The 27788-nt window shown below is 43.7% G+C and overlaps 1 protein-coding gene across 2 annotated transcripts in view; it reads right to left on the bottom strand.

Moving 5' to 3' along the window:
- Positions 1–27446, bottom strand: part of LOC306934690 (multiple epidermal growth factor-like domains protein 9) — a 44301-nt gene extending 16855 nt beyond the window's left edge. For both annotated transcript variants that reach the window (XR_013791330.1, XM_079517375.1), the window contains exons 1-4: positions 26770–27446; positions 23269–23473; positions 6829–6968; positions 464–613 (exon numbers count right to left, since the gene is read on the bottom strand). Coding sequence is in view for 1 of the 2 variants with exons in the window: in XM_079517375.1 (XP_079373501.1) it covers positions 464–613; positions 6829–6968; positions 23269–23473; positions 26770–27346 (1072 nt within the window). In the remaining variant the exon portion in view is untranslated. The remainder of the gene's footprint in view (positions 1–463; positions 614–6828; positions 6969–23268; positions 23474–26769) is intronic.
- Between the last annotated feature and the right edge of the window lie 342 nt (positions 27447–27788).

The raw sequence follows: 27788 nt of genomic DNA, 5'->3' as shown, positions 1-27788 counted from the left end.
TCGCTTATTTCCATCGCTCAAAATTATAATTTTTTTGGTATATATCCTCTCTTCATAATGTAAATAATATCCCAAGCGGCACACAATTCAATGCAATTCACTGAGGGCTTATGGTAGGGGAAATAACAGTCTTCTTATAAACCCATGTTTCTATGTCAGTGGTGCTCAACCTTTTTCATGTCAAGGACCTCCAGAACTATCTGTATTTGGCCACCAACCCCCATCTGAAAATATGTTGTTCCAGGAACCCCTCCAGAAGCAAAGATATGAGTAAAGAAAACGAAAAACGAAAGACTATATTCAAAGATATGCGCCACATTTTCAAGATTTATCAAAAATAGCAGATCTACAAGCTTGTAACATAATGCTTAAAACACCAAAAGGGGTTCCCGCCCAGAATGGGTTTTAGTTTAGATTTTGTTTTAATCGTTTGATTCCTGGATTGACCAATTCAGATTCTCACCGGTGTGACAGCTGCCGGTGGAAGTGGTGTTGAAGCAGGGGCAGGGGGCGCACGCGTCCGTCAGCACAGCGCTCGCGCTGCGGTAGTGCTTGGGCTTGCATTCCTCACAGTTGGCGCCCTGGGTGTTGTCCAGGCAGTTCAGACACACACCTGGAGGAGAAACGAAAAGAGAGAGAGAGAGAGAGAGAGAGAGACAGAGACAACAGGTGATCAGTTCGGGCTTTCAAAGGACTTAGGCTTCGTACACACATAAAGAACAACTGTGCTGTGCTCTGCCTGTGTCTCATGGCCGCCCCAATGCTTTTCCAATGGAAGTCACGTGGTTTGACCAAACACTTGTGCATTGGAAATGCATTGGGGCGGCCATGAAACACGGACAAGACACAAGACAAATGTTGTATGCATGTTGCAACAGTGTGAGTGAGGCCTTAGCCCGGTTTCCTCAGACGTTTTCTTATCACAGTCCGTGATAAAAAGAAGTGCAGCCATAACGGTACTATATGTAGACCACACCCGAACTCTGGCTCAGTTGTAAAGTCTACCAGGAGGGTAATATATACATATTGGTGCGGTAAATGTTATTACCCGGCTGTCTCTGAATTGCTTACAGACTATGAAACCATCCAACCGTGTTTTACTGCATCACACATCAGGTGCTCCTTTTTAACCACTTAAACCCATTTTGGGCGGGAACCCCTTTGGAGTGCCGCGCGAAAATGAGTATTTCTGGGGGTATTTCTGGGGGTATTTCTGGGGGTCCTTGACATGAAAATGTTTGAGCACCACTGACATAGAAACATAGGGTTTTTCAGACAACTGTCAGGATGTAGAAGGCATTTGTAGAATCGTCCTCAGGTCAAAAAGGGTTAAACCCTCGACCCCTCCCGTTTTTATGCATGCGTAAAACCTCTCCAGATTACTTAAACCCTATTATACTAGTTGACCAGAGTCCCCCCCCCCCCCCCCCCAGGGGACTATAGTATACTAGGCCCCCCACTCAAGTCTTCGCCATAAATAGCTGATCTACAAGCTCACAACCCATCGGGTTCGGACAAGTTGTGAGCTTGTAGATTGGCTAATTCTGCCAAATGTTCGTAGGGTTCATGTATGCCTTTTGTTATGTTTATTGGTATACTCATACATGGCAATAAACAAAATACTGGAATAGTTCAAAACCGTATATCAAAAAAAGGTGTTTAAAAGGAGGGTGGCGGTGAGGTGGAAAGGTATATATGAAAGGGCTCATGGATGGATTTGTCTGTGTCCTTGGAACGTGCCTTCTGTGATGGTTGCAAATCATCGACATACTATAAGCTGCGTCAGAGAGTAGCTATCAGAAGATTTGCCAATCATCATTTTAACCCATTTAGGGGCAGGAACCCCTTTTAGTGTTATGTTATACTTTAGCTATTGAAAAATAGCAGACCTACAAGCTCATAGCGCGGCACCGAGTGCAGCGCTACGAGGTTGTAGGTCTGCTATTTTTGAAAGATCGTGAAAATGTGCCTCAAATCATTGAATATATATTCTTTCAGAGCGAACGTTTTTAACTCAAATCTTTGCTTCTGGGGGGGGTCCCTGGAACAACATGTTTTCAGATGGGGGTCGGCAGCCAAATGCATCTATTTTTGGGGGTCCTTCACATGAAAATGTTTGAGAACGACATAGGGTTTTTCAAGAAAACTGTTAGAAGACATTTGTAGAATCGTTCCCAGGTCAAAATGGGTTAAAGGAGTTGCTTGAATGTGTGATAGAACTGTGCTACACGGGGCAGTGTATTTGAGTTATAGGACAAACGCATCCAATACGGATTCTTGACAAATCACCCGGTGGAATTTCAGCTCTTTTTAAATGACGGGAGGAACAGCTCAAGCTGGCCTTTTTGCTACAGTACATCACATAGTAGCCTCGGAAACCCAGACGTTTTTATTTCCAGGGAGAAAAAAAAAAGTATGGGTCCGAGAGTCCACTTCAATTCGGCATAGAGTAGCGCAAACGTCGATCACTCTCTGCTGATTTCTGATCGTCTGCACCTTTGTTAAATTGACGCACACCCGTACACACACACACACACACTCCTCTCTCTCTCTGTCGCTCTAATTAATTAGTCTCATGTCCAGCAGCTGCGCACCGTTTCTGCCGGCGGATCCTGCCGGGAGCTGCCTATTCCATAGAAAGCATAGGTGAGTTCCAGGCTAATCAGATAGTGGTCACTGACTGGTCACCTGCTGATCCCAGCAGAAGTCAACTCAGCAGAGGTCACTCTGGATTGTGGTTGCTACTGCTGGCCCCTTTGACTTGAGTCACAGATGGATGGAGTGATGATGAGTACAGTCTCCATGAAGCCCACAGTCAGTGTTTTGCACTTCAGTAGTCATGTGTCTATCCTGGACCCATGTGTCAAGCTGAGTAAGGGTTGCGGTGGAGAGATGATTATGTTGCCCGGAGGCGTTGTGGACGAGGCTGAGGTCACCCACGTACTTCCCACCTATGGTCATCATAATAATGGTGCAGTCAGTGCACCGTCTAGGCTAGTGTCGATATTGATTTCTCCACACTTTGTGGACAAGGTCGAGGTCATCCACATATTTACACCTATGGTCGTAATGGTGCTGTGCACAGTCTAGGCTTGTTTGATATATCGATTTCTCCCACACTCCATATATACCCTCTGTATTTTTCTGTAAAAGAAAGTTAGAGGATTTAATTGTCCAAAAGGTAATCCTTTCAACTCTATAGGACGATGGAAAATCTTTCTGCAGTCTTGATGAAAACAAAAGGAACATCCCGCAACGTCTGCAGTAGTGTACCAAATGAAACGTTAGTGTGCACAATTCTACCCGAAAACCAGTCTGGTTATGCCGAAATAAGCACACTCCTGAGTCACAATACGATAGGACACGAAGGTCGAACAAATGACGATGTAATGCTAGAAGGCTCCGCAGCTGTCTGTCAACCACACAAGCCGAGCTTCACAGTGATCCATTCGGCAGCTCAGTCACAAGAGGAGAAGGCATTAACTAGCCTTGGCTTAAACCCATTCTGACCTGAGATCAGATTCTAAAAATGTCTCCTACATCCTGACAGTTTTCTGAAAAAGCTATGTTTCTATGTCAGTCGTTCTTCGATTTTTCAAAAATAGCAGACCTACAAGCTCGTAGCGCGCCACTCGGTGGCACGCTATGAGCTTGTAGATCTGCTATTTTTCAATAGCTAAAGCATAACATAATGCTAACACCAAAAGGGGTTCCCGCCCCAAATGGGTTAAGGCTGCGAGAGTGAGGTCTAGCCAACACCAGCTCGGGATTCCTGGATCGCTGCCCTCCACAATTTCCTATCCAACATCAGGTTCTTGAGCTCTGCAGTGTTGTCAGCCAAGCTGTCGCGCTGCATCACGTCCATATAGGTGGTACTCTTCTTTCCCCTCCTGGGTTGGCTCCCATTTGGGTCAATTTTGCTTGCCTCAAGTTCTGGGTGCCTGACGCAGTGCCCTGCCAGCCTCATCCTTCTCTCTCTGACTTTGTCCGTGACCCGTGGTAGGTCCCCATAGAGGTCCACATTTCTGATGCGGTCTGTCCAAGTGCCATTCGTAGCATTCTTGTGTAGACTCCATCCAGGGCTTTTTCCTGTTGTACTGTGAGGGTCCATGTCTCGGCCCCATACAGCAGTAGTGACTCCACAGTAGCTATGAGCCTCTTAAGGTCTTCTCCCATATCTGATTTCTGGCTTCTGACTATTCTGACATTTGAGTATCGACGTCAGTCGTAGACACTGTGTTTAACCAATTTTGGGCGGGAACCCTTTTTGGTGTTAGCATTATGTTATGCTTTAGCTATTGAAAAATAGCAGATCTACAAGCTCATAGCGCGCCACCGAGTGGCGCGCTACGAGCTTGTAGGTCTGCTATTTTTGAAAAATCAAAGACATTTTGATATCTGATCTCAGGTCAAAATGGGTTAAGGCATGTACATCTCCATAAGTTCAAAATATGAAGTGCTTATCAGCTACGGATATATTATAACATCGTCAATTATGTGAATTGAGATAGTTGTAAACTCATAATCGTCCCGTGCCGTCCAAGTAGTCCAAGAGGAACGTACCCTGGGCCACACACGCCCTATATGAGCCATGTTAAGGCACATACAGACATACAGACTCGTTTTTAGATTACAAAACGGAGGGGCATTTTCCCCGATTTTGGCTTTGTTTTCATATTACACTGACACAATACTGTCACCGCACCGCAACCTGTAGTGGGGCGAGGCAAAGCCCGTCCAACAACCAATAAAACGGCCGACTCAGCTGACTGTCCCTTCGGGCTATAGGTTAGTTAAACTCAACAGTGTGCTGAGATGAGCTAATAGCAAAGTCTGTGTGTCCCTGGCACACTGTCTTCTAGAGTCAATGAACACTCTAAATAATACACCCTGTCCCAACTTCATGAGGGACTTGGCCAGGCTTTGCAGAGGCTCTGATACGCGATACTTTTACTGTCATTGTTTTACCTCTGTCCTTCCTTCCACCGTAGAGGACTCCCGTGGTTTGTCGTGGCGACCCGACGGAACACAACACCTGTGTTGGAGAAGGGGTGGGGGTGACAATCTTGCCGAGTCTCTAATGTCAGGGCTCGAAATGACGAGTCACTGTCATGCTAATACCCAGAGCAATGTGGGATGTTGTTTTTCAGCACAGCGCTCTTATGTAAGCAACCCGCAAGGGGGACAGAGAGAGGTCAGGGTCATGCGTTTTAGTGGGAGCTGTCAAACCTGAGCTATGGTAATCCAACACACTTTTACACCTCTGATCCGCCCACAGTGGCAAAGCTATGGTGTTCCATGTGACTCCTATAGGTCACACATGGCACGACGGATGGGTCCAAGAGAGAGATTCAAGATGTTTTTTGAGGGGCCCCTCCAATACATCATGGCTTTTGAAGATTACATCATATTGTAGCCAAGTCTATGGGAGTTTGTTTAGAGCACGTATAAGAAGCGTTGTGACTGACCCTCTCCACTGCGAAACTATTGATAGATAGATGGGGCAGGTCTCATCGGCATCAGTGATCAAGCCCATCACTGTCGAGTCGGACAGTGAACTTTACCACTAGGGTTGGAGCTAGGTCATTCACTTCTAGTCATTTTTACTAGTTGACTAGTTGCCTAGTTTACTAGTCGACTAGTTGTTTAACCACCAATTATGTTTAAACGCCCCCCCCCCCCCCCCCTTTTTTTTCTTTTTTTTTAAAAAAATAAATATTTGTACATTTAAAAAACTGTGTACATTGGTGACTATAACTATAATCTACCTGATCTTGAGGCCTTCAAAATCGGAAAAAAGAAAGAAAAAAATATATATATATATATTTTTTTTTCTTATCAACTAGTCAACTAGTTGATAAGTACCAACAAGGTCGACTAGTGGATTTACTAGTCGACTAGTAAACTAGTCGACTAGTTGCTTAATGCCCTAATTGGAGCTGTGACTGCATGGCCAATGCGGTTATGGATGTACATACAAGGACCAGAGGAGCCCGGCGCTGGTGGCAGTGGTGTTGGAGCCCGTCCTCTCCACCTGGCAACGAACTGACAGAAAGTCTAGGTTCCAACTACCCAGGCTGGCGTTGAGTCCTAGGTACCTGAGCTTGTGTGTGGAGTCTGCAAGGGAATAGTGTTGAATGCTGATGCTGATCCTTCCTGCGACCACACTCCACTTTAAGCTCCAAGACAAGTTACGGAAGATATAGGCAGCAAGCCTCCCTTACATACAGTTAGCGTAAACTCAAGTGTATATGGAACGTATATGTGCAGACTCTATTTTTAATTTGTATCTTATGGATCATTGTGGAAATACATTTATCTAAAATATAATCGAGGGAAGCAATGTCGCTTGTCTGCATGTTTTGTCTGAGGCGATTTCCGAGTTCACAGTCTACCTTCCTATACTGCAGGGTTCCCCAATAGGCGGCCCGCGGGCCATTTGCGGCCCGCGGAGCGCCCCCTTGTGGCCCTTGGAAGAATACAAAAAAAAAAAAAAGTTTTTTGTTTTGTTTTGGGGGGGTGTCCCAGATATAAATGGCATTAAATGGGCGTCAGTAGCCTATGCATGTCAAACTGGGCACCCCCTCAAGGACCTGGTGGTCCCCGGACCACTGGTTGAGAACATTTAATTTGTTTTTTTAATGAAAAAATAAAAAACCCAATTTTTCGCGCGTGCGGACTCGGCCCCCAGCCTGGTTGTTCCCTAGTCAAAATATGGCCCTTGAGGAAAATTAATTGGGGAACCCTGCTTATACTGTGACTTGATGTGTAATCCCTGGGACAAAAACATGATTGGCACACAGAGGGAAGCAGAGGAGAAAGGCTTACCAGACTGTGGATGGCAGTAGTTGGTGTGGTTGTTACACTGGCACGGCTGGCAGCCCGTGCTGCTGAAGCGGAAGAACCCGGGGTGGCATTCGTCACACTTTGGCCCATACACTCCGGTCTTGCACACACATATTCCTGAGCTGGAAGGAAAAAGGCAGATGGAATGAATGTCACTATGTATCCGGCTCGAAGGACCATATTTTATATTTAAAGTTCGTTGTTCAGTAAGATTGTAGTGTATATAAAGGATAGAGACCGAACTGGAGCACTAGCCCCGCCCCCAAGCTATTCATTTCGATGGAGTTGCTCAGTGGCGTTTTGAAGCACCCGGAAGACTGCCGGAAGTACCTCCTCCGGACCTCAAATTTGAGGTCCGGAGGTGACGTAGGGAGTGATGGTCCTACGTGTTAAAGCCCAGCTGCACGGGGTTTCCCTGGTCATGAATCCACGGGTCCGCCTGTAGTCCCTCCTCCTACCACTAGGGCCCAGAGCTTCAACGTTGAATAGCCTCACTGGACCATTGATGGGAACACTTACTAATACACTACAGGGCCGGGAGAGGGAGATCATCAAAGAGAATCTCGACTAATAACGGAAAGCAACCATTGATGCACTGCAAAAATATAAGCATATAATATATCATATAATTATCCTATTTAGGCCTGACCTGGAAATTTAAAAAAAGATTCTTCTAAATCCTCCAGTTTTCTGAAATAAATATTTTCACAATTTTTCAAAAAATAGCAGACCTACAAGCTCGTAGCGCGCCACTCGGTGGCGCGCTATGAGCTTGTAGATCTGCTATTTTTCAATAGCTAAATTATAACATCATTTTTAAAACACCAAAAAGGGTTCCCGCCCCAAAATGGGTTATAATAGTACTAGCATTGATTCAAATGCTTGTGAATGCATGAGATTAGAGGGTTTTAGTTTTGTTTATTTCCACCCGATAGGATGCACCAAAAATGGTAAAAACACAATTATAAAAGCTAAAATCAGAAATCATGTGATACTGCAAAAGCATAGGCTCAGAAGACAGCCTTCATGTAAATGCGTATACAGTATAGCGCCACACCAGACGTGACAGAAACAAGAACAACTCAAATCTGCTACTGTATGTATGGTATGGAATGGAATAGTTTGGGTTATAGCCCCTGATGGAGCATGGATGGAGCCATGCCATACAACGGGCACATGTCATGCATGACGAGACATCCTGCAGGATGGTCTCGGTGTCGTCCCATCGATCCATCTGTTTCCCACAGAACTCCCTTGTTTTGTTTTTTTTTAAATGTTTTTTTTTTGTGGCTTTCGCCTTTATTTTATATATTTTAGGGAGGGACAGACAGTAGGCTGACAGGAAATGGGGAGAGAGATGGGGGGGAAGACATGCAGTAAAGGCCGTCGGGATCGGGAGTCGAACCCGCGGCACACTGCCAGACTGGATTACCAGCCAAGGTGCCTGGACCACTGAGCCATGGCCCAGGCCAGAACTCCCTTGTTATGCAGAGTGAGTCTTCCTTTGCATCAAATTTAACCCATTCTGGGCGGGGAACCCCTTTTGGCTTTAGCTATTGAAAAATAGCAGATCTGCAAGCTCGTAGCGCGGCACCGAGTGCCGCGCTACGAGCTTGTAGGTCTGCTATTTTTGAAAGAATCGTGCAAAATGCTCGCGCAAATCTTTGAATATAATATATTCTTTCCGAGCGAACGTTTTTCAACAGCCAATTACATATATTGTTGGGGGGGGTCCTTGACATGAAATATTGAGAACCTGATATAGAAACATGAGGTTTTTCAGAAAATTTGCATGATTTAGAAGACTATTTTTTCCATTTCGACGTCGGGTCTAAATGGGTTAAGTTGGCGATTAATTGTCACACAGATAATTGCGATTAACGATTTAATTGTGTTTTTTTGCATTGAACATTTGGAACGTTGCAATTTGTATTTCTGTTTGCCTTTTATAGGCTTCGTAATCACAAATTGCACAGGGCAGATGTGACAAATAAATGAATATAATAAGTAATAAACAAATAAATATACAAAGAAATCACTCAATATTCTTTTTCTTTTACAACATTTACAAAATTGTGGAAATAGTTGGATGTAGATCTGCTATTTCTGCTATTTTTTGAAAAAGATGGAAATATTTCAACATGGAAACGATTGACGATTATGCAAAAAAAACAAGTGTGATTATCTCAAATAATTGCCATTAGGCGATTATGTAATAATTGTGACAGGCCTATTCCTTCAAGCAGAACAACACGCAAGTAAGCCAGTTAATTTAACTCAGTGAGTGTAAAAATTGACCCGTCTATAATCTATTTTTACACTCTCAGTTAAATTAACCCTGATGATTTGTACTGTGCAGCAGACAGACGGGACATGAGGTACTATAGAGGCCTGCCTATCTGCCTGCAGTCTTAAAGGGACACTTCACCCTTCTTGCAAAAAAATATATGTTAATGACGTTTAGGAGCTTTAGAACACTTTCCTGGGGGTCTTTATGTGTGTAATATGTGGTTTTAGATATTTTCGATTCTAGCAGTGAGCCCAGTGTCTCTGATGTCATCGACACTGGGCTCACTTACTTCCTGGACTACATGTTGTCTCAGTAAGACAGCCCTCCCCTATCCACAAGGAGGAGCAGTGCACCAAAGCATTATGGGAATTGTAGTCCACGAAGGAAGTGAGCCCAGTGTCGATGACATCAGAAACACTGAAGGGAGGGGGCTTCAGAGTAAAAGCGGCATCCCGGCACCGATTGTGTTAAATGTCATTTTGTCCCTTTCAATGCATTGATGGCATTCGAAACGGGTGCCAAGGTCACTCGCAGTGTGGAGCTGAGGCCACTCATGGGGTGGAAACGCCCCAATCTAGGGGCGGCACAGTCTCTGTCAGACTGTTATTTGCCCAGGATGAGGAGTTGAATGGGTCACAGACAGTATACCTTGGGGGACACTCCGCCAATGTTCTGCTGATTTCTTTTTTAAAGTGCTCTGTGGTGAGTCTAGAATCCTGTTGCACACAGTTCCGTCTCCCACTGGGCAGTGGCGTGCACAGATAGACACTAGGGGGTGCTAGACCCTGCCCTTTTGGCAATGTGCCCTTAAAAAAATGTATTTTTTTATTTTTTTTGTATACAGTGTACACTGTACAGTATGTGGACCATGGTGACATTGATCAATTCTTGATAAAAAAAAAGCTTCTAATATATTATTTAGGCCCTAAAATCTATAAATCTCACACTATTAAGGCAACCGGCCGGTTCCACGCGCTGCACAAAGTGCCCTTTTTTTCCACTTGAGCACCTGCCCCTCTAAATGTCTGTGCACGCCACTGGGTAGGACGAGAGCACAGAGCACAGTAGCATAGTCGTGGTGACAAAAGAGTCATTTTTTATGAAGGATCTGTCCCTCTCTCATCATCAGCTACAGTTGGAGGGAGAGACGAATAACAGCCGCCGGAATGTAAAGTGGGTGTGTGTGTGTGTGTGTGTGTGTGTGTGTGTGTGTGTGTGTGTGTGTGTGTGTGTGTGTGTGTGTGTGTGAGGTTGCTTGGGGATTGTGGATGTGGGATAAAAAGGCAAGACGTGGAATTCGAGATTACATTCCATTCTTTTTTCCAGGTTTTAGAGCAGATCTACAAGCATATACTGTATCCCAGGGGTTCTCAACCCGTGGGTCGCGACCCCTCGGGGGGTCGCCAAATTATTTTAGGGGGTCCCCAATTTATTAAAAAAAGAAAAAAAAGAAAAAAGATTTTGTTTAAAAAAAAAAAAAAAACACGATTTTTCAAAAATAGCAGACCTACAAGCTCGTAGCGCGCCACTCGGTGGCGCGCTATGAGCTTGTAGATCTGCTATTTTTCAATAGCTAAATTATAACAATGCCTAAAACACCAAAAGGGGTTCCCACCCAAAATGGTTTAAGGTTATTGTAGCAGTCAATTTATATTGGGGGTCGGGAGGGGGCGGGGCGGGGGTCCCGAGACATTGCCAAAGCATTTCTGGGGGTCCCCGACCAAAAACGTTGAGAACCCCTGCTGTATCCAAGATTAGAATGAGTTCTTATTTAACTGGGTTTACGACGTGCCTACATTTGAGAAGATGGCACATGACGCAGTAAGGCGGAAGGAGTGAGTAATAATAACAAACGGCATGCTATTGAGTTCATACGTTAACGTTTACATAACTGCGAATGATTTGCACTCGGCTGGAAATATCTCAGTCGGTAAATGCTTTCGAGCACGCTCAACGGCATAAATCTAATTACATTCTTCCATGCCTCGCCAGAGCCTCTTTTTTATTTTTACATGACTTATTTCATTCAACCAACGTGTTTTTTTTGTTGTTTTTTTTACTGCTGCTAAGGGTACACACAGCCCTGTAGGTCGCACCTGGACTGTTCTCTATTCTGAGTATTCTCTCTATTGCTGGCTATAAAACAGAGAGGCCAGGGGTGATTTATATACACGAGGGAGGGGTGAGAGTGGCAGAGAGAGACGAGAAATCATCCGTTGCACATAAACAGGCTCTGCTGCGCACTCTGGGTCCAACTGCCCCAAAGGTTTATCATCGCCTTCTCTCCTGCAGGAAGACAACCAGTGGGAAGTCAGGCCAGAAAAATAGCAGATCTACAAGCTCATAGCGCGCCACCGAGTGGCGCGCTACGAGCTTGTAGGTCTGCTATTTTTGAAAAAAGTGTGAACCGACTATATACGAGGCCGGTTAAGAGTTAAGACTGATGCGGTTCGGGGGACTTACGAGGCCGGTTAAGAGTTAAGACTGATGAGGTTCGGGGGACTTACGAGGCCGGTTAAGAGTTAAGACTGATGAGGTTCGGGGGACTTACGTGGCCGGTTAGGACTGAAGACAACAGTCAGGCTAGCAGAGAGGCCCCCCGAACCCAGAGAACGGATCCCAAAAATATATAATCTGCCGACAATGACTTCAAAACCAATCAAGCAAATGAAGAGTGACTGGGAGGACTTTCCCCCCCGAGCATGTGCGTAGGTCTCCGGGCACAAACGGGGCTTTGTGAAAACAAATGCACTTGATGCAAATCAGGAGGCCCGTGACAGTGCTTAGTGGGGCGTGGGCACGACCGAGGACAAGGGCCGAGATCGACAGACGCTGCACAATAGAATAGATACACCATCCTGATAATGTTTGGAAGAAGCACAGACAAAAACATGACTGTCGTCAACATCATGGCCTCATTGAGAGACGAGTCAACAGGAGAACACTTAGCGGTGAACAAAAGAAGAACAAAGAATAGTGCCCGAATAAAATCACGATGCATCTCACACAGTATTTGATTCCAAATTGATATACAGTATATTTTTGAGTGGTGCAACCACTCCAAGGAACAGCAATGTCCGTGTTCAACTATGTTTGTGTGTGACTATGTTTGTGTGTGACCAGTACCAATGAGTACCAAAAGTGGCGCTGTTGTGCCAGAAACGGAGAGAGAGATAGTGCTGCACTGTTGCCTGCTAATGAGAGAGAGAGAGAGGGGGGGGGGGGGGGGGGGATTTGCACCAATCAGTTCACACGGGTGTGATTTTTTTTAGAACAAAGAAAACCTAACAGTCAGTCAGGGCTGCGCACAGTTCATGTGTCATTTTCTAATCCTGAAAATGGACAATTAATTCGGAGACAAGACACATTATTTGGCAGCTGTTGCATCTTTGCCCTCGTCTCCTCGCCACCAGTACACAAAGCCTCATAAATAATACCGGCAGAGATTACAATAGGGTGCATTTTGCATCGCCAAAACGCAGTTTATAGTTGAGGGACGCAATAAAACAACGACCTCTGCATCCACGGGATGCACTACTCCTGTACTGTTTTTTATTCTAGTTTGTTTTGCTAGCTTTAGTTATAATAATCATTGATTTCTTCTTCTGTTTTCTACATGAATATAACCAAAATGGCAAAATATGACTCCTATAACGTCGTTGAAGTGGGACTCATCAAATGTCCCTGGGACTCCTCTAACCCATTTTGGGCGGGAACCCCTTTTGGTGTTAGCATTATGTTGTGCTCTAGCTATTGAAAAATAGCAGATCTACAAGCTCATAGCGGGCCACCGAGTGGCGCGCTACGAGCTTGTAGGTCTGCTATTTTTGAAAAATCGAAGAACGACTGGCATAGAAACATAGCTTTTTCAGAAAAGTGTCAGGATGTAGAAGACATATTTAGAATCTGATCTCAGGTCAAAATGGGTCCCGGGACTCATTACATTACAAAACCCTATTTACATCACTGTGCCAGTACACAAAGTCCTAAATAATAAAAGCATCGGGCCGACCATTACATACTAACCCATTTTGACCTGAGATCAAAAAAAATATCAGAAAAATGTCTTCTTTTCTGAAAAAGCTATGTTTCTATGTCAGTCCTTCTTCGATTTTTCAAAAATAGCAGACCTACAAGCTCGTAGCTATGAGCTTGTAGATCTGCTATTTTTTCAATAGCTAAAGCATAACATGATGCTAACACCAAAAGGGGTTCCCGCCCCAAAATGGGCTGAATACCGTTGGACCAAAGACATAACACTGATAAGCACAATGAGCATCGAAGACATTTACTGTATCTGTATCTTTAAATGCCACAAATCTGCTATAGTGCGTCAACGATATTGTATGTTGACACACCAAAGGCGTGCAATGGAATAAATGGAATGAATAAATAAATAAATAAATAAATAAAACAAAACACAATAGACATGAAGTGAAATAATGCGAGTAGTATTTCACTCGTGTATACTCACTGCACTAGTTGATTATCATTTCTTATTTCCTTCCCCACCAAAACTCATCACCAATAATTGTGATTACAGTATGATTAAGCAAATCAATATTATAATTCTACCCATAATCATGTAGCGCTACAATCGGTCACCTCAAGAGGCAAGGGTTAATGAATCTGTCTCACGTGAAATGCTTTAAGTAGACCTTATTTTGACGAGGACGATTCTACAAATGTCTTCTAAATCCTGACAGTTTTCTGAAAAACCTATGTTTCTGAATGGGTTAATATCCTTATATCCTATAATATTAATAATAATAATAATAAATAATTATTATTAATAAATACATCAATAATAATGTATTATTTGAAAGAGCTGGAAATCATCAATATTTTCCAAATGTTCTGAGGAAACCTTAATATTATTTCACAAGAGAGAACCGGTCCATGGCCCAAATTATGTTCTCTTCTGTTTTTCTTTCTCCCCCTCACTAGCTGTCTGGCAGTCCCCCAAGGAGTGACCTGTGGCAACACCGCTCAACCTGCCATCTGGGCGGGTGTTTGTAGTGCTAGCACGCCTTCATGTAACATCCCAGAGGTAAAACACCGTACAATGTACACAGTCTGCCTTTCTTGGCTTCTTCTTTATTTATTTAAAAGCATCTTCTTACTGTACATATAGGACTGCAGCGCTAACCTATATTGGCTCCAGGGCTGACAAGGCAGTGAGTGGAGTGAGTGAGTTGAGTTGAATTGAATTGAGTGGAGACAAGACACCGGCTATAGAAGTGAAAACCTGCTCCCCTCCCCCACAGTAAACAGTAATCCAAGGTTTCAGTCCACCACCACCACCACCACTAACTGTTGTTGTGTTTCATTGTCCCCCTCCTTGGTCAGAGGGGTGGGTGTGGGTGGGTTGCTTTTCTAGCAATTGTTGTTTTGTTTTTTTTGGTGTAGCTTTTCACTAGAGAGAGAGCCATGCTGCCCTCGCCGCTTGGTTGTTAGATCATCCGGTTATTAAGTAGGTCAGTAGTACAGGGAAACAAGGCTTAACCTCGTTCCTCAGCCAGACGCGGCCCGGTGATGCCTGCCTATCCACATCCATCCGGCGGTGCACGAGCGCATCCCTCTCCGTCCACAGGGGGAAACCGGTGGAGCGCCTGCTACCCTTAAGTGCTTTTAATTTAGAGGGGAGTGAGTGGGCGACGAATATACCATCAGGAAAAACGAGAATAGCCCGATGCTAAAACGGGTGTAGTTGCATTGCTGTGTGGAGGGAGGGAGCGTTTTAACCCATTCAGGCCTGACGTCGAAATTAAAAAAAAAAAAGTTTTCAAAATCATTACAATTTTCGGAAAGATTTGAGGCACATTCTAACGATTTTTCAAAAATAGCAGACCTACAAGTTCATAGCGCGCCACTCGGTGGCGCGCTATGAGCTTGTAGATCTGCTATTTTTCAATAGCTAAATTATAACATAATGTTTAAAACGCTAACGCTAACGTGACATGGATGCGTTCCAGGTCTCAATGGATTAACCCACGGGTAGGGCAGCCTTATAGGCACGGGTGCCAACATTGGCACAGGGGAGGGAGATCACTGGCACACTGGCATACGTTTTGTCTTTTAAAAATAAAATGTTGTCGGTTAAATTAAGTCCACACACATCTGTATGCAGATTACATCCTGCGCATAATTCTACATTCATTCAAACTGATAACTCTCTGACGGGGGAATTGGGATTGTCTGGGGGGGGGGGGAGAGAGAGTGTTTCAAATGGTCAGCCAAATGAGATATCGGCAAATAAGTGATATTACACTAATTGTAAATTATGTTCTTGGGGTAATTGTTTATCTCCCAAAACTTTGACCTTTGGGATACACAAATAATGTGGTTTGTCCAACAACAACATTACTGCACTTGTAGGGCAGTATAGCCTAAGCCTATGGACTATCCAAATCCGTTGTAAATATTACATATTGACGTGGTTTCATAATTAAAACGTAATGTTGATGTGGCACACAGACTATCAAGAAAATGAAAACATGGTACTTCATATCATAAAGGTTGCCGACCTTTTAACCAGTAACAATTTCAACCCTCTATACTTGGTAAACTTGACCAGTCAACTTGACCATGGTTGGGTCAGTATTTGGTCCCCTCTCTACACCAGATCTCTTCGGCATAAATAGCTGCATCTACAACTACAACCACACAACGCATCGGCGATTGTTACCCTCAGAATAGGGGGTTGCTAGGATTGAAGTGGTCAAGTGATCCATTCTTCTGTTCCTTGGCTCAGGATCACAAGCTGGCCCAGTTATATAACCTATCCCAACGATGACTGGGAACCTGTAAGCTCTGAGCTCTGGCCATTAGGCCAACAAAGTCCTTGATGCTGGGCCAAAGACATAAACACATCCAAATGTTTATGAAAGTCAATGTGCGGCCAGTCAGTCAGCCAATGGCTTCCTGCCGCGGCAGAGCGAAGAACTCGGACAGGGAGGGATGCAAGACTGTTCACTCTCAAAAGAGACGGCAGAATAATTCCTTGGCGTTCACCGCAAGTCAAACTCAAAACCACCAATCGCAGATAGGTAAAAACATTAATAAATTAGACAGTGCAGTCGAAAAGGTTGACTGCATGTACCGCATGTCTCCCGAGAAGGTATCGGAGCCAGGGTGCCTCACTTTAGAGTTCTCTGCTATAAGCTGGTTTCTGGTGACGCAGGCCCTTGACAAAGACGGACAGGATGCTGAGAGTCAGCTCCCGTGCTTTCGATATCGATTAGCCAGTGATGCACCTTCAATCACACGTCGGCATGAAAAGGGATACAGCCGGTGCTTTGAAGCATGTGATACTATGTAGCGGCTGAAAACAGTTACTGAAAACCGGCCGAGCGGGTAATACGTTAACCCATTTTGGGCGAGAACCCCTTTTGGTGTTAGCATTATGTTATGCTTTAGCTATTGGAAAATGACAGATCTACAAGCTCATACGAGCTTGTAGGTCTGCTATTTTTGAAAAATCGAAGAACGACAGAAAACTGTCAGGATGTAGAAGACATTTTTAGAATCTGATCTCAGGTCAAAATGGGTTAACATACTATGTAGAAGAATCACATGATCACGTGAGCCTGTATACTGTTGAATACTATTACCAATATGCCACACGCGCACACGCACACGCACACGCACACACACACACACACACGTTGTGTGTTGTGTATATTTTGATCTTGTTGCTTTTATCTAGTTTTATGAACATGTGATTAATATTATTATCGTCATCATCAAACAAAATGGAACCATAGCGCTCACGTACCAAACAGCCACTGTGGCTTCCCGCCTGCAGCTGTGTGCCACTGGGCCGGGCCAGACAGACAGACAGGATGGACTGACTGACGGAAAACATCTGCACCCAGAATCAATATTTCATTACAAACTGTGGCACTGTTCAATACGGGACAGTGAGAAATAAATGTGCAACTTCACAAACCATTCCCAAAAGGATTGACCCAGATAAAGTATTGATAGAACTCTTATGGTGGAAGTAAGTGGTTGTTGACCCCACAACACATTTTGCAGGAATTCACAACAAGCCATACCTTCATATCCTGCCATTTCTTCTTTTTTTTTTACTTATAATTTTGATCCCACGATTTTGCAACCCAGTTCTTTTCACCCAGTGCCAATTATCTAATGTAATCCTGGGCACTACACTTCCTCTGCCAACCTGGGGGGGCAGCGGACTGACCTCATGCCTCCTTCTATGCATGAGGAGTCCAAGCTGCTTCTTTTCACCTGACAGGGGGGAAATTCCCTGGCCGGACGTAGCGCGCGGAAGGAACATGTTATTCCGACCAGTTCCTTTCCCCTCCATCAGGCGCCCTGACTGGCCAGGGGGAGGTAGTTTTAGAGACCAGGATTACTGCATGTTTTTGTGAGGGTACCTACCCTAGGGGACACGGGGAGAACATGCAAACTCCACACAGAAAGGCCCTTTCGCCAACCCCACCTCGGGTATATCCTGCCATTTCAACTCACATCATTACCGGTATATTTGAAAACCAAACCTTGCCATATGACGCATCATATGTCAGTGTTACAGTAGGCAACAATTATAACTATCCCTTATTGTAACGGTACTGTAGGTCGCAGTTTACTATGAAAACCTGTCTGCAGTCAGTCAGTCCGTTACGCCCTGTCAGTCAGTCCGTCACGCCTCGTGACACGCTCCATATATGGCCAATACAGAATTCATTCCATATGTTGATCTGACCTCATCAAACCCTGTACACTCAAGAAAGACACTGCCCACCTGCCACCCTTAGATCTCCATATATATGGAGCTGACCGGTTCTGACATTCCATATGTTGATCTGACCTCATAAAACCCTGTACACTCAAGACACGCTCCAATATATGGCCAGTACAGAATTCATTCCATATGTTGATCTGACCCCCCACCCCATGCCAAAGCACCATCGCTCGCCCAGCAGTCTGCCGTCCGTCACCCAGGCGGATGCGTCCCTGAGGACGGACACACACACACACACACACACACACACACACACACACACACACACACACACACACACACACACACACACACACACACACACACACACACACACACACACACACACACACACACACACACACACACACACACACACACACACACACACACACACACAGAACTACAACCTCCCAGAATCCTCCCTCACTGTACCTATGCAGAACTACAACATGCACATCACAATTACTTACAATTACTGAAAGTTGTTCATCAACTATTAAACTATTACAAACGTAATAAGGCATTAGTGATAACACAACTTGTTCATGAACCAACTATTTATAAGGCATAATTTAAAATCATTAACCAACTAATAATAATACTACAAAAGATTATAATTGAAAAGCCATAATTCATTAACAAGTCATAATTAATTAACTACTAAGTTTGTGAATGACTTTTTAACTATTTATGAATAATAGTTATTTTAAAGTGTTCAGCAACTATGATTACAGATGTAAAAACGTTGAATAGTAATGCAAAGTCTAGCAGAGTGATTCATATCATAATCTTTGAATTTTGCCAGATTAAATGGGATAGCAGTGTGCCACTACTAAAGCCTAATTTGGAATTGGTCATATGACCGTGCATGTCACTCTCTGAAAATAACTAATTTCTAAATGAATACTGGTTTATGTTCGGCAAGCGATCATGTGGTCATATGACAAAGTACTCCATTTTGACCTGAGATCAGATTCTAAAAATGTCTTCTACATCCTGACAGTTTTCTGAAAAAGCTATGTTTCTGTGTCAGTGGTTCTTCGATTTTTCAAAAATAGCAGACCTACAAGCTCGTAGCGCGCCACTCGGTGGCGCGCTATGAGCTTGTAGATCTGCTATTTTTCAATAGCTAAAGCATAACATAATGCTAACACCAAAAGGGGTTCCCGCCCAGAATGGGTTATAGTAGTGGCACACATCACGTTATTTTGCTGTGATACAAAAGCACTCACAATGCTACAATCTTAGCAACCGCTAGCTTTCCCAATCATATAACATTGTTTGGTTTATTCCTTTTCCAGGCAAACACTTGACCGCTGTATTGCATAACACAACAACTGGAGTTTCCAGCAAGCACGCGCGCACACATCCACTCTCTCTCTCTCTCTCTCTCTCTCTTATCTATCTCACACACACACACTGCTATCGCAGTGGTAAGCATAGGTTGAGTCATTATCAGACAGACAGTTATAAAGCCCAGTTAACCATTAGCCCAGGACCCTGACATCAGCATTTCTTGTTTTTGTTTTTTTTAATGTTTTTTTTTGTGTGACTTTCGCCTTTTTTATTTTATATTTTTTTATGGAGGGACAGACAGTAGGCTGACAGGAAATGGGGAGAGAGATGGGGGGGAAGACATGCAGTAAAGGCCGTCGGGATCGGGAGTCGAACCCGCGGCACACTGGCAGACTGGATTACCAGCCAAGGTGCCTGGACCACTGAGCCATGGCCCAGGCCAGCATTTCTTGTTTTGACTAACATTATTGCTATTGTCCTGTTCGTTTTGACCACACAGGGATCTATTTTGGTGAACCGGCACAGTGAGAGGTGGTATGGCTCGTGGTCTTAAACAAAGGTGTAGCTAATTCAATGAGAGGGGGTAATAACTAGCCTTCTTAATCATGAGGATGGTGTACGTACTAACTACGGTATTTGAAAGCAAAGTGAGTTTCCAATGGAAATCTGCAGAAAACGCAACCTAAAGGGAGGGCCAGATGTAATTTCCTAGGGTCTAGTAGGACTAGTAAATAATAATAAGGAAATTGCTGTAACATTTTGTAAAAACAATACATATTTAGCCACTTGTTTGAATGCCCCTGCCCCCTGTCAAAAATAGCTAAAATCGTTAAAACAAAGGAAAGCAGCAAATGAAAAAAATAACACTCATCTTTTACTTTCTCTAATAACAACCTAAAACATGAACCATTGGTTGAAAAAAAAGAAAAAAGTTGTCCTTTAAGCATCCCACCTTGACCTTCTCCAAACAAATAGTATTTTCCAGTACTTTGATTAAAATATTGGTAGACGGGCTAAATGTTTCCGTTCAATCAATGTGACATTACTGCAATTAATCCACAACTTTAGGACACAGACATTTATTTCTATTTTTAAAATGAAATATACAGTGTCATGGAAGACTATTGTTACAGTAGTCTATGCTGTAAGAGCTTAATTACAGGCTGTTAGCTCACAGTCTATAAGCCTACATGACTGTGATCTGCAAGCATGCAAGAGGCTAGCCGGGTAGCAGGGTGTGTCTGTCTGTCTGTCTGTCTGTCTGTCTGTCTGCCTGTCTGTCTGTCTGTCTGTCTGTCTGTCTGTCTGTCTGTCTGTCTGTCAGGCGGTCAGAAGCCAAACCACAGGACCAATCAGCATCAAACTTGTGCACACCGCCAGTAGGCCAGTAGGTATCCGGAGAACTCACCAGTCTTCCGACTCGCCGCGGTTTAGTGCATTTTAGTTTTATTTCACCTTCATTTAAATTGCATTGAATTGAGAGATAGAGAGTTGTTTAGAGTTAACACTAGATGAAGTAGGAATGCCAAAGTTTAAACACCAAAGTACAGAAACAATGTAATGAATTGGTAAAAGATATCCTGAATTGGTAGGTATAGCTATCATTGGTATTCACATACTCAACTTTGTATCATTATCTAGCTGACCATTTAATTGCACAAAATAATTTGATCACTTTGGAAATGAACTCCAACATCTGTGGGGTTGACACACTACACTGATGAAGACAGCATGTTAGCATAACGATGAAGACATTGATGAAGAATCTTCGCTGTGGCGAGTTGGTAAACTGGCGAGTTCTCCGGTATCCGGCCAGTAGACCAAGACAGGTACCTCTACACCCCCTCCCCCCCCCCCCTCTCCCCCAACCAAGTTGTATTCTTTTTTAAATATCTAACTTTCATACTTTAAAGGAAGTCAAAGTGACTGTGATGACACTGAAACCTTGCCCAAATTTGGAGTCATACTGTAATGTCAAAATAGGAACTTGATAAATAACATGACTGATGAAGTCAGATCACTCCACATTAGAGGCTCCACGCCGTTTCTGTGTGGATTCTGAGATACGCAACATTTCCTAGCTGAATTACCGTAGCCATGTCATACCGAATATTAATTAGAATAACGTGTGTTTGACGATGGGGGCTGGATACTCAATAAGCGCTATTCCTAATAGCGCAAGGCTGGGGGTTGGCTGAGGTCTCACACAGCTAGCTAATCTGCTGAGTGTGAAGTGATTACCGACCGAGAGTGAGCTAGGCTTGTTGGTTTAGAACGAAGTGGTCTTGGCTCAGACAGTCTAAGAAGGATCGTATTATGTGTGTTAGTGTGTAAACGCTCTCTACGCCCTGTCCCTGAAATAACCCGAGCTGTCTGTCTGCACCTTCCAGATCCTTTCTCGAACCCTGTGTGCACATTGTCAATCTTTCCGGCAAGAAGAATGTGAACCAAAGACAATTTGGCAACGTGTTTTTACACTAATGATTTATATATATATAATGTATGATGGTTTATGTATTGTAAGCTGTTATTGTCACTTGGCTTGTCAGGACTGAGGACATAGTTGAGACACGTCACAAATCCCCGACATTCACACACACAAGTTCAGTCAAGCTTTTAGAAACCAGCAACATTCCTTTTGACAGTTATAGGCAGAAGATATGTATTTTTGTTCCCAACCACACATGCAGCTTCTCTCCAGTCACACATCTTCTCTATCTAGCGGTAAACACATCTACAGTATAGCATTGTGCGTGCGTGCGTGTGCGTGCGTGTGCGTGTGTGTGTGCGTGCATGCGTGCGTGTGTGTGCGTGCGTGCGTGCGTGTGTGTTTTGGCTCTACATTTGAGCAGACCCTGCAGTCTCCATGGGGGAGTCAAGGTAGGATCATGGTCTCATTGCCAAGCAAGTGAAGCAGAACAGTGAGGATAATGATTCCTCAAGACTAGAACATTGTGACAAATCAAACTCCCTAAACAATTATACATGCAGTCTCTCTCTCTCTCCTGCAGCTATGAATGGAAATAACAGACCTGTGTTTTCTGCATTTGTATTCGTTTAGCAATTTAGCGTTTAACAGATGTATCATTTGTCTTGCAGAGATAAACACGATAACCCAAAACAAAATATTTCATAATAAGCCTGATTTTTTTTTTCTTTTGTAAAGCCGTTGCTATGTAGGCTACTGTAAATGTTAAGATATGCCTGAAATACACAATCCTAATCTGGAATTTATTTGGTCATCTAATGCTGATGGCCAAATGCGTCTTCCACATTTTGTTTCCCACAGGATGTTTTGAGACTATTGAGGGGCTTGGCCTTGTGTTCACGCCACGGATGGGAGTGCGGCATGCAGACCTTGTGGTCAGTACTGTAGACAGACAGACTTATAACCGATTGATGGTGTCCTCAGGACATCATTTAAAATCTTGAAAGGTTTATATTTCATCCTGTTATTTTATGATAGGGCACCTCGAGATGGACAATTCAAAGCTTTTCATACACGCTGCTTGCTTGCTGCATTAAAACATTTGCAAGCGTTATCTAGTCATTCATTTTCAATGAAAGGTTTGCTCAGTTACTATGACGTAAAATTCTCCATTCATTGTCAATGGAAATGTAATGTTTGTGTGGGACAAAGTTTGCGGACAGACACCAAAAGCTGGATATAGGAGGCAAAAATGCTTTATAAACAAAGCCAAGAGTGGGCCAATAGCACTTCAACAGGGGATGTTATACAGTTGGAGGCCATCGATATTGTCCTTTTAACCGTCCGTTAACCCATTTTGGGCGGGAACCCCTTTTGGTGTTTTAAACATTGTTATAATTTAGCTATTGAAAAATAGCAGATCTACAAGCTCATAGCGCGCCACCAAGTGGCGCGCTACGAGCTTGTAGGTCTGCTATTTTTGAAAAATCGTGAAAATATTTATTTCAGAAAACTGGAGGATTTAGAAGGATTTTTTAAAATGTTGAGGTCAGGCCTAAATGGGTCAAATGATAAGGGACAATATCGGTGGCACCCAACTGTATGGTTATACTGTAAAGGCTAAAGAGAGCGAGAATCAAAAAGAAGTCTCACCTGTCACAGAGGTTGTTTTCAGCACCGAAAGAGTCACAGCCACACGGCAGGCATCCAGTGGTGCCGTTGGTGAAGTGTCCCACCTCACAATCCTCACACTGCAGCCCGGTGTATCCTGACAAGCACGAACACTGTCCGGTGCTCGGCTCACAGTCTTCTGGATCCTGAATGCCTTCACTGCCACTACTGCAGTTACACAGCACCTCTGTACAGAGTCGACGGAGAGAGAGAAGAAAGAGAGTCAGAAAAGAAAGCGATGTGTCAAATGGAAAGTGAATGTGGATAAGGGAAAGAGAAAGCTTGGTGTAAAATTAACCCCAACCTATAAATGCTGCTGAATATTAGTCATGGCCACATGGTATGGAGGTCTGCTCTATAGTATAGTCATGCTGCCGCTGGCAGGTAACGAAACACTGAAATGTACTCTGTCACTAAACCCCACACAACTAAACATGAAGAGATTCATTTCAAAAGGAGACCATTTAAAAATGGAAGACACATTAAGGCCTGTTTTTATAACACATTCATGAACAGCGTACAACATTATAGATTTATTAAAAGCGTAAGACCTTAAAATATTTGTCTTTCTAAAAGTATTATTATATCATATTATGGATATAATATTATTGTAGTAATATGGTGTTTTGGAATAAAGCCTCTCACATGACACCCACTAAAAAAAGCTTACAAACTAAGAGTGTAGTTCAAACAGCCACAGTCCACGAAACCAGCAGACATCTGGATGACCCTGTACTGCTGAGTAACCATCTATTATTCAGTTGAGCTCAGGTTAGGTGTGGTGAGCTGCAACCGGGGTGTTTTCAACTCAACCCCCATTCTGTTTAACCAGTCCAATTTAAAGCAAAGGGAGGCAGATGACCGAAAATGCCAGGCAGAGGCAGATGTGTCCGCCTGTCCGGCTTAAAAATAGGACAGACGGTGTGACTCGACATTTTTAAATCAGTGTATTTCGCATTTAGTACTTGCAATGTTATTATTACACAATACCTCTGCTGCCATACGAGAAAAGGTGAGAGAGGGCGCAAATGTGAATGTGTTCTTGCCCAGGCATCCTTTTCCGATTAGACTATTTTGTTGATGGCCACTGTGTTGCGGTGACTTTTATGTAACAGTTGAAAGGCCACGGTTATGCAAGCCTGGAGAGCGCTAACAGGCCCCTACGTGTTCACTTCAAGCCATGTCCACTGAAGGACTGTCTGCCTGAATTAAGCCCAAGAATGTGGAAACCCCTCCAGTGGTTTCTCATTCTCGCGCGCGCACACACACACACACACACACACACACACACACACACACACACACACACACACACACACACACACACACACACACACACACACACACACACACACACACACACACACACACACACACACACACACACACACACACACACACACACACACACACACACACTTCTAGTCATTTTTACTAGTTGACTAGTTGCCTAGTTGTTTAACTACCTATTATGTAAAAAATAAAAAAATAATAAAAAAAAGATATTTATTTTTTATAAATATTTGTACATTGAAAAACTGTGTACATGGTGACTATAACTATAATCTACCTGATCTTGAGGCCTACAAAATCGGGGAAAAAATAAAAAATACTTGTTTTTCTTTTTCTTTTTCTTATCAACTAGTCAACTAGTACCAACAAGGTCGACTAGTGGATTTACTAGTCGACTAGTAAACTAGTCGACTAGTTGCTTACACAGAGTTAGAAAGTATTTCACTCATGTGAAATGTCTTTGCCTATACCAAGTTAAGGCAGCTTTAAGCAGGTAAGGAGAAATGATACAATAATTTGTGAAAGCCACAAAACAGATGCCAATAGAAGGAGAAGGTGAGAAGAGACGGGAAGGGGAAGAGCATTGCAGGTAAAGCTGTGTGATAGAATCGTTGATATTCACCAGACGCATATGTAGTGTCACTCTGTCACACTATTATTTTAAACAAGTCACCATTGCGAAATGTTCCCTTTGCTCAATTCCTCACGGCCTCAATGTTTATGCCTCAATAACGAAAACAATAGGGGTGGGTGACGGTAGGTAAGGTTCTAAAGTTACACTCAGGATTTTACTGTGTGTGTATATGGAAACGATTACTGTACTTTCATTTCAATGTGACATTATGCCAGAAGCCAGTAGGTCATACAGTATCTCATAATGTATCTGTACAAGTAAAGGTCAAAGCACGTACGCGTCATCATATCTGTCTGCACGTCAGACAAAGGCCCCAGCCCTGACAGGGAATGCGTGTCATTATTTTGGGCTATGCCGCCTACTAGCCGCTTTAGGCGTCAACCCAGGTGAGGTCTTTGTTGACGTTATATTATCACTACAGTAGCCCTTGGCTTCAACGGAGGAACAATGGAGCCTAACCCACTGTATAAGAAGCCTCCGGGGACCATTTGCAACAAGTCACTCTTTTACGGCTTTTCATGTATAATTTCACAGGCCTGTGACAAACGTGGCATGCAGGCCATTTTAGTCAGGTGCATCCACTATGCCTACAGTCTATAGTAGACGATATCCAGTGTATGAAATGTCTGCTGCCGCTGTGACTGGAGAGGAGAACAACACATGCACATGGGGAGCTAATATCTGTGAGGTGTGTGTGGAGAGGAGGAGGGGCTCTCCTCTGTTGCTGTCATGGGGCTCATTCATAGCTTTGCCTGCTTGCCAGGCAGCCTTTTAGTGCCTGCCTGGCCATTTTGGACGATCGTGGGGGTACGCCTCCTTGTTCTGTGTCTGTGGTGTGTCACACAAATGCTGTGGGGGAGTGGGGACAACAGTAGCTATCTAAACAGGTGCTGCAGAGATTTGTAAATATAAAAATAAATGTGTCTAGTTCTGAGACAAAAGGATCACACACATCTGTGGAAAGGGGGGGGGGGGGGGGTTGGTTGGATAAATGACAACAGGATAAACCTTTCACCCCACTGAAATATCTAGAACACTCACCTCAGGCTCCTTATAAAAAGACCTTTATTCTGTATGAAATAAATATCCTTTTACACGCTATATAGAATAGGCTTGTGTTATGAAATTTGGTGGCATGGTACAGCAGGTGATGCTGTCTGTATGATGTTGTGTTTGTAAGCAATGCAAAAAGAATTAGGAGTATGTATGTTCATTGTTGCATTCTGGTTTATTCGGTCGCTCTCTGCGTCAAAACCCCAGCCCACACTGGTGGTGCCACTGTGCCAGACAGTAAATATATAGCAGTTTTGTGATTGTGAATGGAAAGGGGTTCCAACATTGCATACATAATATTCATGCAGCATTAATATAAATAAAACATGTATACACTGTAAAATCCGCAGTGTTCATTTATCCATTCATAATTGAGTGTACAAATATAACCAAATGCACCCTTTATACACTCTCCGAGTTATAGATTAACACTGAAGATGTCATATTCTAAAATTGCAAATGCATATGCGTTTATTTTGTTTCCCAGATTAAAACACACTAACCTCGGCTGCTCTCGGTTGAGGTAATAGACGTAGCATCAATATGATCTGCAGACCAGGCATCATTTGCTGTGCGCTGGGAAACCATGGAGACCACCATGGTCTGCAGCATTTTCTCCGGAGGAAACACTGACGTTTGTGCATCGGTGGACCGTTTCCTCGCACCGGATCGTCTGGAGCCGTCCGACGCCGCTGTTATTTTTTGTTCCATTGTGGTGGGAATAACATCTGTAACATCCGCGGAGGGTGCCGGCTGCAAGGTGGTTGTTGCGGCGTCTGGTGGTCCTGAAACAATGGTGGGCGACGGTTCGAGACGTGCCGTTAAAGGGCCGACATGAGCCACGCCATCGTTATCAGGTGAACGTTTCTTAGGCATACCGGTGTTGCTGGACAGCTCCAATGAGGTCTCGGAGTCGGAGGCCGAACGAGGAGGCTTCTTCCCGGGGAGGAGGTGGAGGACACTAGGCGACGCATCGTCGTGGGAGCTGATGCGAGGTGCAGCTTCAGAAAATCCAACATACACGTAGAAAATAAATAGCAAAACCGGAGATATGTACATCATTAAGGACGTGAACCTCATATTCAATTTCAGCTCTCCATGTAAGCCCTAATGATGGTCTCTGTCAGACCTTTCTTCCCCTGAATGGACCTGCTGCGTACGTCGTGCTCCACCATTGATGTCTTTCGGCGGCTGGACGCTTGGTAATTGTTGCCCTATGAACTAGTCGCGACTTCCAACATCACGACGCGCAACCTACCATGGTGGTGTATCTTTGACTGACACGTGCCATAGCCAATGGGAGCATTGGAGGGAGCGTCTCCGGGGCGTTGTTTCACCCTGGTTGGACACTCTTCTCTCAACTCTTATGAATAAATCATAAAAAAAACACTGCAAATAGATAAACAACAGAGAGCGGTATGACATGGCTATGATATTTCATTCATAAAATTGGTTTAATTGCCAGAACATGCCTGTGAACATGACGTCTGTGTGTAAATCATGTAATTACTATGCATTGAAC

The sequence above is a fragment of the Electrona antarctica genome (genome assembly GCF_951216825.1).
Source record: "Electrona antarctica genome assembly, chromosome: 12".
NCBI classification, from domain to species: domain Eukaryota; kingdom Metazoa; phylum Chordata; class Actinopteri; order Myctophiformes; family Myctophidae; genus Electrona; species Electrona antarctica.
Note: the sequence above shows the minus strand (reverse complement) of the source record. Positions and strands in the feature narration are given on the sequence as shown.